Below are 13,265 nucleotides of genomic sequence, written 5' to 3'. Positions count from 1 at the left end.
ATGGACAGCCAACCGCCCCTTTCTGTGAACTGCAGGGAGTGTTTGCAGAGGATGAATGGGAAATCCTGATAAAAGGTGAGGTTCCTGTGGCAAAAGGCAAGTCGACCAATGGAACAGAAGACTACCAGAGACGCTGGCAAGCCCTTCCAGTAACCACTGCTGTCCTGACCCTGTTTTTTGAATGACCGAGGAGCTCTGAAGAGGACTCCTTCCCTTCGGCTGGTGGGACCAACTAGCCATAAAACGAGCTGCAGAAAGACCCATCCCCTGACAGGGCTGCAACTGCTAATACCAGGGGACCTTCAACCCAATTGCAGTGCATCGTCTTCCAGTGAAAATCCTCCAAGAACTTTGAGCTTCAGTTGAACCCCCAGAGGCAAAGTCCAAGTACCTGCACCAGAGTGCAGGACTGTAGAATCGAGGCGGATTGACCGGGCGGTAACCGTTCACTGTTGGAGCTTGTAAAAAGGCACCAAAACTGCAGACCAACGTGGGAGACCGAAGAATTCCTTACTGAGGGCCCTTTCTCACGACTGCTGCTGCGACATCCCTTACAGAGTCCCTCCTCTTTCGTCACCACGGCCAAGTAACAGGAGACGGGGCCCACCGCTGCTGCATAGGAAAAAATCCAGATGCATTTTCATCAATACTCCCAGGGTACTGTAGGGCTCAAAGTAGTACTTGCCTCAAACCAAATTGTCACACCAGTGTGACTGGCGTGTGAGATCTGGTGTTTGGGTGGTCACCCATACCCATTGCCCAGGTCTAAAGCTTGTGCATCCATAGATGGTCCTTTACAAGGTCCCTACTACATTTTGCTATTCCATTTAAGCATTCTACTTAAAAGTATCTGAAGTATCCTGTGGAACCTTGCCTTTTCTGCTGCCGCATAAGACTTTGCACCCTTCTGCCACTGACTTTGAAGAACTCTTGACTATTTAGGGAATGGACTGCTAAAGTATTGGCTTCATTGAAAAGTATTGCAAAATAATTGCTTTTGCTAGTGCTGAATAACCATTTTTCCTTACAATAGAACAATGTTTGTGTGACTGTTATCATTGAACAGTGTTCATTGCTGGTGTAAGCCACTAATATTGAAGCATCTTACCTGAAAGTGTTATGGTTTCCATTGTGTGTTAGTCTAAATAGTTTTTACTTACCTTTTGCCTTGTGTATATTTATTTATTATGTATTTATATAGTGCTTCTACACAGGTGACGTTACTTCCCTCCCCCACCCCCTTGAAGCGCTTTGAAGCCCAAGGAATACAGCAATCATTCTTAGGCCTTGAAGATTCCAAATGATATAAACAGAAAAACTAGCATACTAGGGCAACAACATTTCTCCTTGTGCAAGTACATGAGTGGTACAGTTAAGACCAAGTGGGAGGGGGGGGGGGCGACAGACTAACTGGTCTTACTATATTTAGGTCATGCATACGTACTGATGGAGGGGGGGGGCACAGAGTTTTGTCCAGCAGGGCCCTGAGTTAAGTGCACAGAGGCTGCTCAGCTCAAGGAGCGTAAGATGAAAGTGCAGTAATGTTGAACAAAGTGCAGCAGCCCGGAGGCAAGTGGAAAAGACTGGTGGGGAGTCTGGGACCTGTAGGCTCTGAAGGTGAACCAGTCAGCAAAAACTTAAGTTAGGGAGGAGAAGGAGGGTGGGGAGAAAGAAAGGAGGTTAGCGAGGGAGAGAGGAGGAGAAGGAGGAGGAGGAGGAGGAGGAGAAAGGGAAGTTCTTCAGGAGTTCCGGAAACTTAAGGTGCTCCGGCTCAAGACTGAGAGAAGCAGGGAGGCTGTTCCAGAGGGAAGCACCTGCAGAGAAGGATCTACCCCCAAATCTGTTTGTGAAAATGGCTCACCCGCAGAGAGTTGGAGGACGAGCAGAGGACTATAAAGGGAGAGTATTTAGGATGGCAACGTTGTAGCTAGTGCGGGCCCCAGCCCCAAAAATCCTTGTGGATTATGCAGAGGCTCTTGAACTTGATCAGCCACGGGGAGCCAGTGGAGTGATTTCAGCGCCGGAGAGATGCGGTCCCAGGGCTTGAGGCCAAGGTTCTGGGTGAGTTGTAGAGGAATAGTCCAGCCTAGAGAGAAGCAGGGCTCTCGAGGTGATGGAGGTGCAGTTGGTAGTTGGACTTTTTGGAGATGTCTGAGATATGAAGAGAGTGGAGTCGAAGACCGCAAGATCTTTTGCCTCATTGGTAAGTGAGGGTGCAGGGCCAAGGGAGGCAGGCCAGCGAGAAAGTGGAGGAAAGCGGGGGTAGGGAGCCCCAATAAGCTTTGAAACACATTGTGTATAGGCGCTATACAAATAATCAATTCAATGAGGAGGATCTCTGTCTAAAGTAAATGTATATTTTCCTATAACTAAAAGTGTGTGTTTCTTTGGGCTAATGTATTTACAGAGTTCATGTATTTACCTACGGCTCACATCCTCCTCCTAAGATAAGCCTTGCTGCTCTGCCATTCTACCAAACCTCTGGGTAGTACAGACTTGTAATAAGAGTTGGGGCCTGTATACCAAGGGATAGGTTTATAGAGTTTCACCTGTGGGTAGACTTTAGGAAAACTCGCCTAACTATACAAAAGGACTACGATAGCTTTTTCTCAATGTGTAAACGAAAAGCAGCAAACCGGCCTTGGGGCACGTGCAGATAGGCAGGTGTCATCGGCTCTCCAAGTTATTGAAGGAACTGCAATTATGATACTCCTTGTGTAGGCAACACTGTTGCTGATTATTCCCCCATCGCTTTCAGTGTTTGGGTGCAGGGCATCTACCCACAAAGAAGGGCAGCTTAATGGTGAGGCACCGGGTAAGTGGCCCCATGTAGAACACAACACTGTGCTAGATAACAAAGTGCACAGACCCATGCTGCCAGAATAGGAAAACCTCCAAGGTGAGCTTACTTTTCTGCTGTCCAGTTAGTGGTGGCACTGTACTCTTGACTCATGCTCATCCGTTCTTCTTAATGCACCCGCTTTCCTTTTTTCTAGCATTCATTTTAGCCCTCCTTTCTATTCAAAATCAGCGGTATATAGTCAATTACACCACCCATATTTTTGGGGGCAAAATCTTAGTGTTGCACACCTGGAGACGGCCTGTGGGCAGCAGCGGTGCGCGGTATAAATCAACATAACGTACAAGAGGCAGTTTTCCACCCGTTATGTAATTAAACAATGCAAAAAAGTCTACTTTGAAACTATTTGCCAATGAAAAGGAATTATGCTTGAGATACTAGTTTGTGGAAAAGTGCAACACATCAAGGCTAAACAAAATGCACATTACCACCACTTAGTCTCTAAGATTTCTTAATTCTTATAACACTTTGGCCTTAGAAATAACTATGCATGTTTCCTCTCTGTGATTTGTTATAAAAACTAACATTTCTGCTGGTATTCCCTTGCCTGCACTCACTGTGTTTGCACAAGTGCTCTAACCGCAAGCTACCGGGGGAGTGAACAAAATGCAAAAAATGCTTTTCCATCTGCCTTTTAAATAAAAAAATAAAAAAAGCTAGTAACAAACAACCCACTGTACATTTTCCACATGAAATATGCAGAAATGGTGCTCTTTTAGTAATGCAACTTTATTTTCTTTCGTAATTTTGAATTTTTATATTTGTAGTTTTCATATAATCTGGTCTATAAGCAGCAAAGTTTACAATGCATATTGAACAGTTTCATGTCAACCAGCAAAGCCCAGACCAGTCTGCATAGTTTGGTGTGAAACTGAAGTTTGTCTTCAACGCATTTATGCAGGAAGAGGCACACATTTGGGCGCTTGTAGGTGCTAATTTCTCAACCGAGTGCGCTTCCAATTTACACAGAAATGGGCTATTCCCACTAATTTTCACTCTGCTGCAGCGTGCAATCAAATACGTGCCAAATGTGCTGCTTTAAAAGAAAATGGGGACAAAAAAATACCTGCAGTCGGAGAAGCTCTGCTGGGACATGGCCGTAACATTTTTGTCAAAGCCCTTGATAGTCACCAACCTGGCTAAAAAAAATCCTTAATTTAGCAGACCCCCTGTGATTCACACTTTATAAACGTGATGTTCGTTTTTTTCAGGGACATGGATCTTTAACATTGTTTAGCACCAAAAGCGCTTCAAGGCTTGCTGCCCCAGTACCTTGAGCCACGGGGCATTAATTATTGGTGGGGCTCAAGCCAGAAGCACCCATATCACCTGGAAGTTATGGGTAAAAAATAGGTCTCAATACACCCAAGTCATAATGGACTTACTAAAAGGTACCGTCAAATTTGAAAATGTAGAGAAAATACATTTCGTGAGGCGTTTGACCCTAGGCTCTTCAAATGATTCTGGGAAAAAGCAATCAATCAGCCTTCCACATATTGTCATTAATGTTGTCAAATCCCCTGGCAGCCCCATGTTTTGCCCGCTTACTTTATCATTGCCATTCTATTCTGCATGAAGATCAGAATTTCCCAACCCTGGAGAAGCATTTGGGGAGGTATGCCTTAACCGAGGCTGACATTAGACATTGCTTGTGTTTGTTTTGGTCCATTGAAAGGGAAACTGTGACCCGAGTGTGTATTCTCTGGCCCTCTGCTAGGATCAAATTCACGGTTTGTCTCAAATATCCTTGCAGGCATTGTCACTTTATCGGTGAAGCTATCTTTAAGTAATTGAGAAAGTAAATTGAGTATATTGGTACTATGAAGAGAGAATTTAAAGCCTCAAAATGTCCGTTCTACTCCAATGACTGTATTTATTGGCCTTTCTTCTGAAAGCGCAACCACCGGCCTTCAAATTCAGAGAACAAAATATTTCTCCTGGAGGACTGAACCACCCAGGAAATTGAAGCGTGACATGTTAAATACCATAGAGTGGCTTGGTCTGCCCACACCTTCCAGGAAATTAATATGCATCCCACTTGAAGACAGTGAAAGTTTGCAATGGGTACAGTTGCTAAATATGGCAGAGCACAGAAAATGTACACATGGAAACACTGCCTTAGGTAGAAAAACCAGGGCACTCTACTACAGTTGTACTTCAAAAATGACTCAGGATATGGGATGAATGGGCTACCTAAAACACTATTTTAATTTTTTTTATGGTCTCTAACCTTAGCAAGTGGAGTATCTAGAAGTGCGAGAAATTTGAGCAAAGCAGGAGGGGGCGTTGTCTTGTCTGAAAAAGGCAAGATGGATTTCTAAAATCAGCCCTTGGTGGGAGGATTTGGGAGGCCACCCGTTTTATGGTAAATGGGGAAGACACGGGTTAGCCAAAACCCAATCAAGGTAATGTGTAAGAGCAGTCGAGGCTTAGTCTCAAGAAAAGCGAGTGGATTTAGGGCTACAATGAGTACACACAGAACACCAATAATTCAAGTTAGTCAGGGAGTATATACAATTATTCATTGGGTCTTTCTAAACACACCAAGCATAACACTATATCCAGTAAAAAGAATTCTAATCCAAAACCGTATCACATGCATACACATTCCCCTTTAGAGATAACCACCTATTAGTACTGAATAGAGAAGTAATTCAATGGAAGTAAAACAGTTGGAGTAATCACAACCCAGTTCCCTCCGTCTTATGAAGTCCAGACCTAAGATGTATGGAGCCTTCTGGCCAAAAGCTCACAAATTCCAATATGGTTTCTGAGTGGAAGCCATTACAGAACTGATGCAGTGGGCTGAGGTGACCTTAATGTGATATATGTATTTACTACAAAGGAGGTAAGTACCACACTTTATCCTGTTACAAAGGTAAGTCTTCATACTGGTCCTGACCCAGGTGCAACAATGAAGGCTCTGGTCAGAGGGAGTTTAGGGACAAGGGCTTTAAGATGGGTGGGGCAAGAAAGTTATGTTCAATTCCATTACCCCTCAACTCCCCCCGCGCCCCCACACACACACACACACACACCATCTGACTCCCATTTTTCTAGTTGACACTACTGCAGGTCTTCCAGAATTTCTGGGCATACAAACATTTGTCCATGGTTCAGGTGGGACGGCAGATGTCACTTTTCACGTTGGGAGATGGTGTGTTTCTCAGCAGACTGTTCATGGCACCTTCTTGATGAAGTCCCCCAAATGACAAAGATGCAGACCCTTCAGTACACCTCATTGGATTACGGAAGAATGGTTGCAGGGTGGGTCACCATGTCAGTCGGCAGCAGGAGATCTTCCAGCAATGACCAGAGGCACCCAAACCCAGCTGGCCTCGTCACGAGAAGGCTGAAATTGTGAGGTCAGGTGTCTTGTGGCCTAAGCTGAAGATCCTGTGAGCTCCAAGGCTCTGCTTGGAACAGTGAAAGCTGCAGTGCGGTAGCCCAAAACAGAACCAGTAAGTCCACTGGGTGGTCCAGGGACACCTTGGAAGGCTCCCAAGGCATGGATCCATTAGTAAGGGTTGAGACAGGTTGTTTCAACCAGTCCAAGGGTCGAAGCACCTGCCAAGGTTTGTGAGATCAGGCAGAAGAGCAGGGCTTCACCAGGATGAATGCTGGCGAGCTGCAGGAGTCGTCCTCTGGTCATCAGTGGGCTGCACTTCGTAGAAGGCTTGGTTCCAACGATGATTTATCTAATAGTAGCAGAAGCCTTCCTTATATCCAAGATTCAGGCTGGGGGCTAACCCAGCCCGCAAATGGGAAGGATCTGGAACATTCAAACAGCTCAGGGTTGTCCAATCATGGACAACCACGGGTCATCACATATGTCCAGCAACAGACCTTTGGACACCAGAGGATGTATGTGAACTGGGACCAAACACTCAGCTACCTCCTGGCACACACAATGGCCACTTGCGTGCCAAAGCAGCAGCTTTACCTATATTCTCTCCCACACTCTCTCTAAGCCTGAGAAGGCAGGAAGACCAAAGAACACACGAAAATCTTGTGGCATGCCATTTTAGGGGGCTGGCCACCTTTACAAGCAACACGCTGTAAATGCAAAAATGCCAGAGGAAAAATATCACAAAATTGTAGAATTCTCACAGCTGCCAATAGGTTGCCTTGGGCACATTGTCAAAGTAGCCAAAAGGCCAACTGGTAAAACGTTCTAAGGATACAAAGCATCCTAACTGCACTTCACTATAAGGTGAAGTACAAAGGTTAGAATACAAGAATTCTAAGACCAGGTATCTCAACACAGTTTTAAGGACTAGTCGGTGTACCCACAAGAATGAGCAAAGCAGGTGAGTGAAGTAAAGCAGATGACTTTACTGACCTCCCAAAAGTCAGAACAGGGTGCAAAAGTAGCAAAAAGGCTGGGGGTTGGAGGGGCGGTCCGAAAGGAATCTTTGCACATTTCCCTCCATAAAGAAAATCTTTCCTAACAAAGACATAATGTTCTGTTACTAGTATACAAATACTAATCTGATCATCCATCACCCACTCCTACTTGGAAGCAAACGTCTATCTATTAATTACCTGCACTGTGAAGAGCCCACTCTTAACACAGCATTGGTGGGCAAACTTACGATGGGGTTTTGGAAAATAAATTCTCCAGAACTTCGGGAAAAGGGAGTTTAATTGGTGGTAGAGAAAAATGATACTGTCCATTCTAATTGAGGCTGTTCAGGATTTAATGTACACTTCAGATCTCTTGTCCTCATCACCAATATCATCCATATATGCTATAAGTCGACCCATTATGGTTGCATTCATGGAAGAGGAAGATCTCCTTCAGTGTGCGAAGGGCGATCTGTCCATGGAGGGAGTAGAGTGCTGCCTCAACGGGACAAAAGTTGCAAAAATGTGGTTTTAAATATTTCCTTTTATGTAGTAATGTGAGGTGTTCACTTGGTATTGGGCTCTTGAAAAAAAGGGGCTGGGTATTAAGTACATGTTTTTTAAACATAGCTATCATCTTTTACTTACCTATTACTTGAATTAGTTGCAGGCAGATTCACATTTTTATTTATGTATAAAGCTGTGTGAAAACCCTGTTTGCTATGATGTAAACTAGAAAACATTTTCAAACCGGTTTATCTGAAATCCATTTGCGTTGACTAATTTTGCTTGATCAAACTCGTAGAAGATGGTAATTAAATAATTCAGGTCTGATTCCCAGAACTAATGTTTTGCTCCACCTGTCTTCTACCCTAGATTTCATCATTATTGCTCTGTGGATGATATTGATTGTCAGCGGGGCGATTTTTCAGCATCACCGAGAGAAGAACAAGCATCCTTTCCCCCCAAACCCGTACCAGGTGTGGAAGCGGGACCGAGAGCGCAGGAAAACTAACATCTTGGATCCCAGTCACCACGTCCCACCGCTGAAAGAGAGGCTGCACGGCTACCTCACGCAGTTCTTGGATATGTTCCAAAGACGACAGCCAACTGGGGAGAGAACACCACTACTGTTTAACTGAACACTTTTTTAAAAAAAAAATGAGTATTCCCAGGATATGTTGGCTGACTTTTCACAAGGGCCCTTCAAATTTCGGTTTTGAACTTTGACAGACCAAGTTATAGTGGCCCTCGAGATCTGTTATATGTTCTCTAAGTGAGATGGCAAACAATTTGTGAAATGGTTAAGGTTGGTGTGAAGAGATTTTTAAATCACTTGCGTCTGAAGAATCATGTTAACCTGTCAGACATGCCCTCAGGGATTTTTGCAATATTTGATAAGTTGTGATTTGAAAACCTTCTCCTTATGCTTCCTTTCTTACCCTACATGCACTAACCTCTCAAGCGGTTCACCAGATTCGTTAAAGTTGAGTGAAGGTTTTCTGAAAGTAACCTAATGAAATGTATTTCTGTGAGCAAGCAGGGCAGAATATGTGACTTTAATCATAAGAGCAACATTTGAAAGTGTGCTCCTGCTACTTGCTTCCCCTACATTTTGTGCATAGACGTGAGCAAAACTGTGTTCTAGTCTAGACTCCGGTGTTCGAGTCTGGCTTGCATGGAATTGCATCTGGGACCTACTCCTTCAATGTAGACATAGGTCACCACTTGCAAAACCTTACCTCTACATATTGGGGACCAATCTTGTCACTGCACTGGGGGGTGTCTACGTTTGCTGGGCTGCTGGTGCAATGAGGTGGGGAGGGATTGGACTGCCACAATTTGTAGAAAATCTTGCCACTTTAAGTTGCATGTTTTCCTGCTACTGTCATTTAATTCCTGTAACTTTCTTCAAAAGTTAAAAGGTTGATCGATCACTTGGAATGATCATGCTCTACTAGACCAGTGTTAAAAATACACTAAGCGAATACATTTACAACTAGATGACTTGTATTTTTGGCCGGTTTAATATTTGCACTAATTGACATTTGGGTCTGCTCATGTTGCACACACTTATTTCCTAGTTTACACCTTTTCTGAGGCACAGAGAAGAGATGGAGGCTGAACGCCTAAGACGTTTTCTTATTGTTTAGCCTTGATGTGTAGCACTTTTCCACCAAATAGTATCTCAAGAATAATTCCTTTCCATTGGCAAATAGTTCCAGTGCAGACGTTTTAGCACCGTTTTAGGACAGGACTGGTGGAAAACTGCATGTTCTTTGTACAAAAATATTTTGCCCCTCCCCCCCACACATACAGTTTTTGAAGGATTCAAACAGATAATCGAGTATGGTTAAAAATAATTGAGAACATATTTGAAACTCAAGGTGCATTAGTAATGTGTTTCAGATGGTCTATGGAAGCATGGCCCTTGGATTCAAGAGTGTGGCTTTAAGTGTCCTCCATAGTATGTTCCCCTTACTAGACCCACATTTACATCATAGCTGTTCTCAGGTGATGCATAACATTCCAGAAACATGCTTACGTGCTGCTGATAATGTCTTGCGGTTTAGTGATGCACCTTAACCTGATGTAATTTCTGACTGCTTGCATTTTTTATCATATAAAAGTGGCAAAACAGATGACGCAATTATGCAGAAATGGGGGGTCAATGCCAAACCTTTGCTTACAAAATTCACGTTTGTCGTATTTTTAAATAGCTAAAATCGCGTGAACAAAAAGCCATTGCATTTATATTTTGCCGATCTTGGCCTGCTTTAGTATCCGATTGTCTTGTCCAGTAGTCCAGCCCGATTTTGTATTTCTAAAGCAACTTCTATCTGTCCGCAGGAACACCTGGTTATTATACAAGTGAAAATTCACTATCCCGTCCCATCTAAATATTTAAAGAACAATTCAAGAACAAAAAATCTGCATAGATAAAGGTGCCAAAAACGGACATACTTCACAGCAACAAAGTAGTGTAAAACCTAATTATTCCAGTCATGAAAGACTTTCTTGTGTTGACTTTCCGATTTGATACATTGGTCATTTCCAGTAACACAGAATAACATGTCCCTGTACTGACGGGCATTGGGGGTGCCCCGCTACCCACAAGCATATTGTAAGCAATCCTCGGAACCTGCAATTTTAGTTTATTGGACATTTACGCTTGGTTCAATGTCTCAGTTTTGCTCATTCATCAAAAATGGGTATGAGGAATTTACAAAGAATCATGGTAAAGCAAATCGTCAAAATGGCGCCGCCACTCAGTGCGTCCGAATGTGGATGTTCTTGCACATTTCTTTTTCCCTTGATATCATTGCTATAGAAATGAGTTTTGTTTGTAGCTTTGACGTATCCTCCAGTTTGCGTTTACGTATGATATGGGTGTATGCATTGTTGTCTAAACCACTTTTTTCACATTGAACTTGCATTTCCTGTCTCATGTTGATAAATTGCCATTGGATGTAAGTTGGAGACCCCAAAAAGTCAAACTCTATACAAACATTTTTTGTATGCTAAATTTCATTTTTATATTAAAAATGTGAGTTTGACCACACAAACTTTGACTTTAGTTTGTTCATGTTCACTGTTCTGGCTCTTTACGCTTTGAAAGCTTCGTAGTTGTCGAGCACTCGGTGAAGAATGTTCCTAAAACGCTATTTAAAAAAAAGAATGTGCCCTGTTTTGTAGGCACTGCCATGGCATTAATAGGCACTGGTATGACTAATGAGGTAAGCAAACTGTGCATACGTGCTTGAAACGCTTTTCTTGTGCCCCACCATGGACTGAAACTTTCCTTACTTTAGTCACTGGTTGGTCCACAACCAAGAACTGACCAATCGCTTTCTTTTCTCGATTTGTATTTATGGTTCTGTGGAAGCACAGGTTGCCTTATTGAAAATCGGTTCCATTGTTCAGCATTTACGGGGTCCTCTGTGGTCTTTTGACGTTTGCTTTGTTCTGTCTCTGGGTCATATAGCGTTTGAACAAGCATTTGTAATGCGCCAAACACCTCCTGGATACCCTAGCGCTTCAGGTGACAATAAGGAGGTGGGGAGAGTGCCAGACCAAAAGGAAGATAATTTAAATGAGTTTCTTTTTTAAATGACTTTAATAAACAATAGTTTGTCAATTCTATGAATCTAAGTGGGCATGGAGTTCAAGAGCCCCGCCTCCTGGAATGAATGACACATGAACTTTTAAATGGGGGAAGAGCAGGGAGCACATTTGCTGAGTGTGTGCAATGAGAACTTCTTTTTGACCAGCTGGCGTGTGACCACCCATAGTATTTGATGCATCTACGTAAGGGCCTTGAAATGAACACTAGCATGAACTGGGAGCCAATGAAGTCTTAGTAGAACCAGCAAGGTGTGACCACGCTGGGTGGGTTGGTCACCATGCTGCCCATGGTATTGAGAAGTGCTTGCAGATGTTGACATTTGCGTTTACATGTGTCCCAAAAGAGCATGTTGCAGGAGTTTGGTTTACACCAATTACTGCTCAAGGAGCATCCGATATGGTATTGGCTTGAGATTACATTGACCATCTGGGTTCAGCATAATGCCTGGGGATTAAACTTGAAACACAGATCTCTGCTAGTTTAAAAAACTATTCAAAAAACGGATTATGGAAAATGGAGATTTAATCTCGGAGGATTAAAAATGTAAAACAAATGTTCATGCAGCCATATAGAAATGCATCCCAATCCTCGGCATCATTCTTGTTTGTTTAATCCAAAAATGAGAATGGGGAACACTGACACTTTGCTAAAAATAGCAAGCTTGCAGCACTGAGGTCTTCATGTTGTTGGTGTGGAAAATCTTATTGCAGTTTGTCCCTTCCCTCTCCACCTCTTCCTGCGCTCGCCCCTCCTCTCCTTTCCCTGGATTTGTTGACGGCACTTGCACGTTCCAAGTCGTCTCACCACCTAGTCCGAGGGTTTTGTTTTCTTTCCTTCTACCACCCTTATGCACTTTTTTTGCAAAGTAAGTTAAAAGGATACACTTGCTCTGTAGAATAGTTAATCAGTTTATTGCTAATCAGCACCACATCCGGTAATTAAAGGAGATGTTATGGAGAGTGTACTGGCTCCCACCACCCAGGCTACATCAACTGCCTGGGTCAGAACTCAAACTACACCCCAAGCCTGATAATATACAAAAAAAACAATCTTGTCCGGTTGTACAAACGACATTATCTGCTCAATATGGTGTCATCTCTACAGGTGCGGGCAAGTTACCTCCTCCTGTCGCTCCTATGGTGAGAGTTGAAGATCGTTTCAGTGCATTAAAAACTGCGGTGGACTCTTATTTACTCAATAGAATCTCAGAGGTGTTACCTAAAGCTCCACATGCCCTTGATCATTCCCCTTATATATACATAATCTCAATAACAATTCGCAAAATGAAGTCCTATCCCTCAAAAGCAGACCAGACAACTGTACAAAAACCATTCCACCTTTTTTTAATAGTCATCGCCCTCAAGATCTGCCTAAAGAAAAAAATAGGAGTAACACTGATTTACGTAATGGTGGTAGTAAACACTATATAAATGACGATAGTGTTGCATTTTCAAAGAAACTTAAACAGTTTCATACTTTAATTCTGAAATGTCGCGATGGGTCCTTCCCAAAGTACGATTTATGTCGTGCTAGTGTCTTCAATATATTTGGATATATAGAGGGATTGGAAGCCATTTCTTCATCAGATGTGGATCAAGTTGAGTTTCTCTGTGATAAGAATCTTTCCATCGTTAGACTCTGGATAAAGTCTGGTATTGTTCGTAATACATTATGGAACGCCAGAATGGATTTGTTTAATCTTAGCTTTTTGTTAGCTCAAGATCCAGCACGACAGCAATCTGAGGAGATTGATGGTAATAAATCTATTGTTGGCACTACTTCTGAACCTTCATGTGCCTGCAATTTATGTACTAATCAATCACCATTAGACCCCAGTGTTGTATCTAATACCCGTTCATAACCACGAGCAACTATCCCCACCAATAATCTTTCACTTGCTAGTTGGAACACTAGAGGTTACTCTCATCTGCA

The 13,265-nt window shown here is 43.0% G+C and overlaps 1 protein-coding gene across 2 annotated transcripts in view; it reads left to right on the top strand.

The window, feature by feature from the left end:
* The window catches only part of TM7SF3 (transmembrane 7 superfamily member 3), a 358,501-nt gene extending 347,728 nt beyond the window's left edge, over positions 1-10,773 (top strand). Inside the window, exon 12 of one of the 2 annotated variants that reach the window (XM_069628089.1) lies at positions 8,084-10,773. In XM_069628089.1, the coding sequence (XP_069484190.1) occupies positions 8,084-8,349 (266 nt within the window). In that variant the 3' untranslated portion in view covers positions 8,350-10,773. The remainder of the gene's footprint in view (positions 1-8,083) is intronic. The other variant, XM_069628090.1, reaches the window with a different exon arrangement.
* The last annotated feature ends 2,492 nt before the right edge of the window (positions 10,774-13,265 follow it).

Source organism: Ambystoma mexicanum, chromosome 12 (genome assembly GCF_040938575.1).
Source record: "Ambystoma mexicanum isolate Mex_15411 chromosome 12, UKY_AmexF1_1, whole genome shotgun sequence".
NCBI lineage: Eukaryota > Metazoa > Chordata > Amphibia > Caudata > Ambystomatidae > Ambystoma > Ambystoma mexicanum.
Note: the sequence above shows the minus strand (reverse complement) of the source record. Positions and strands in the feature narration are given on the sequence as shown.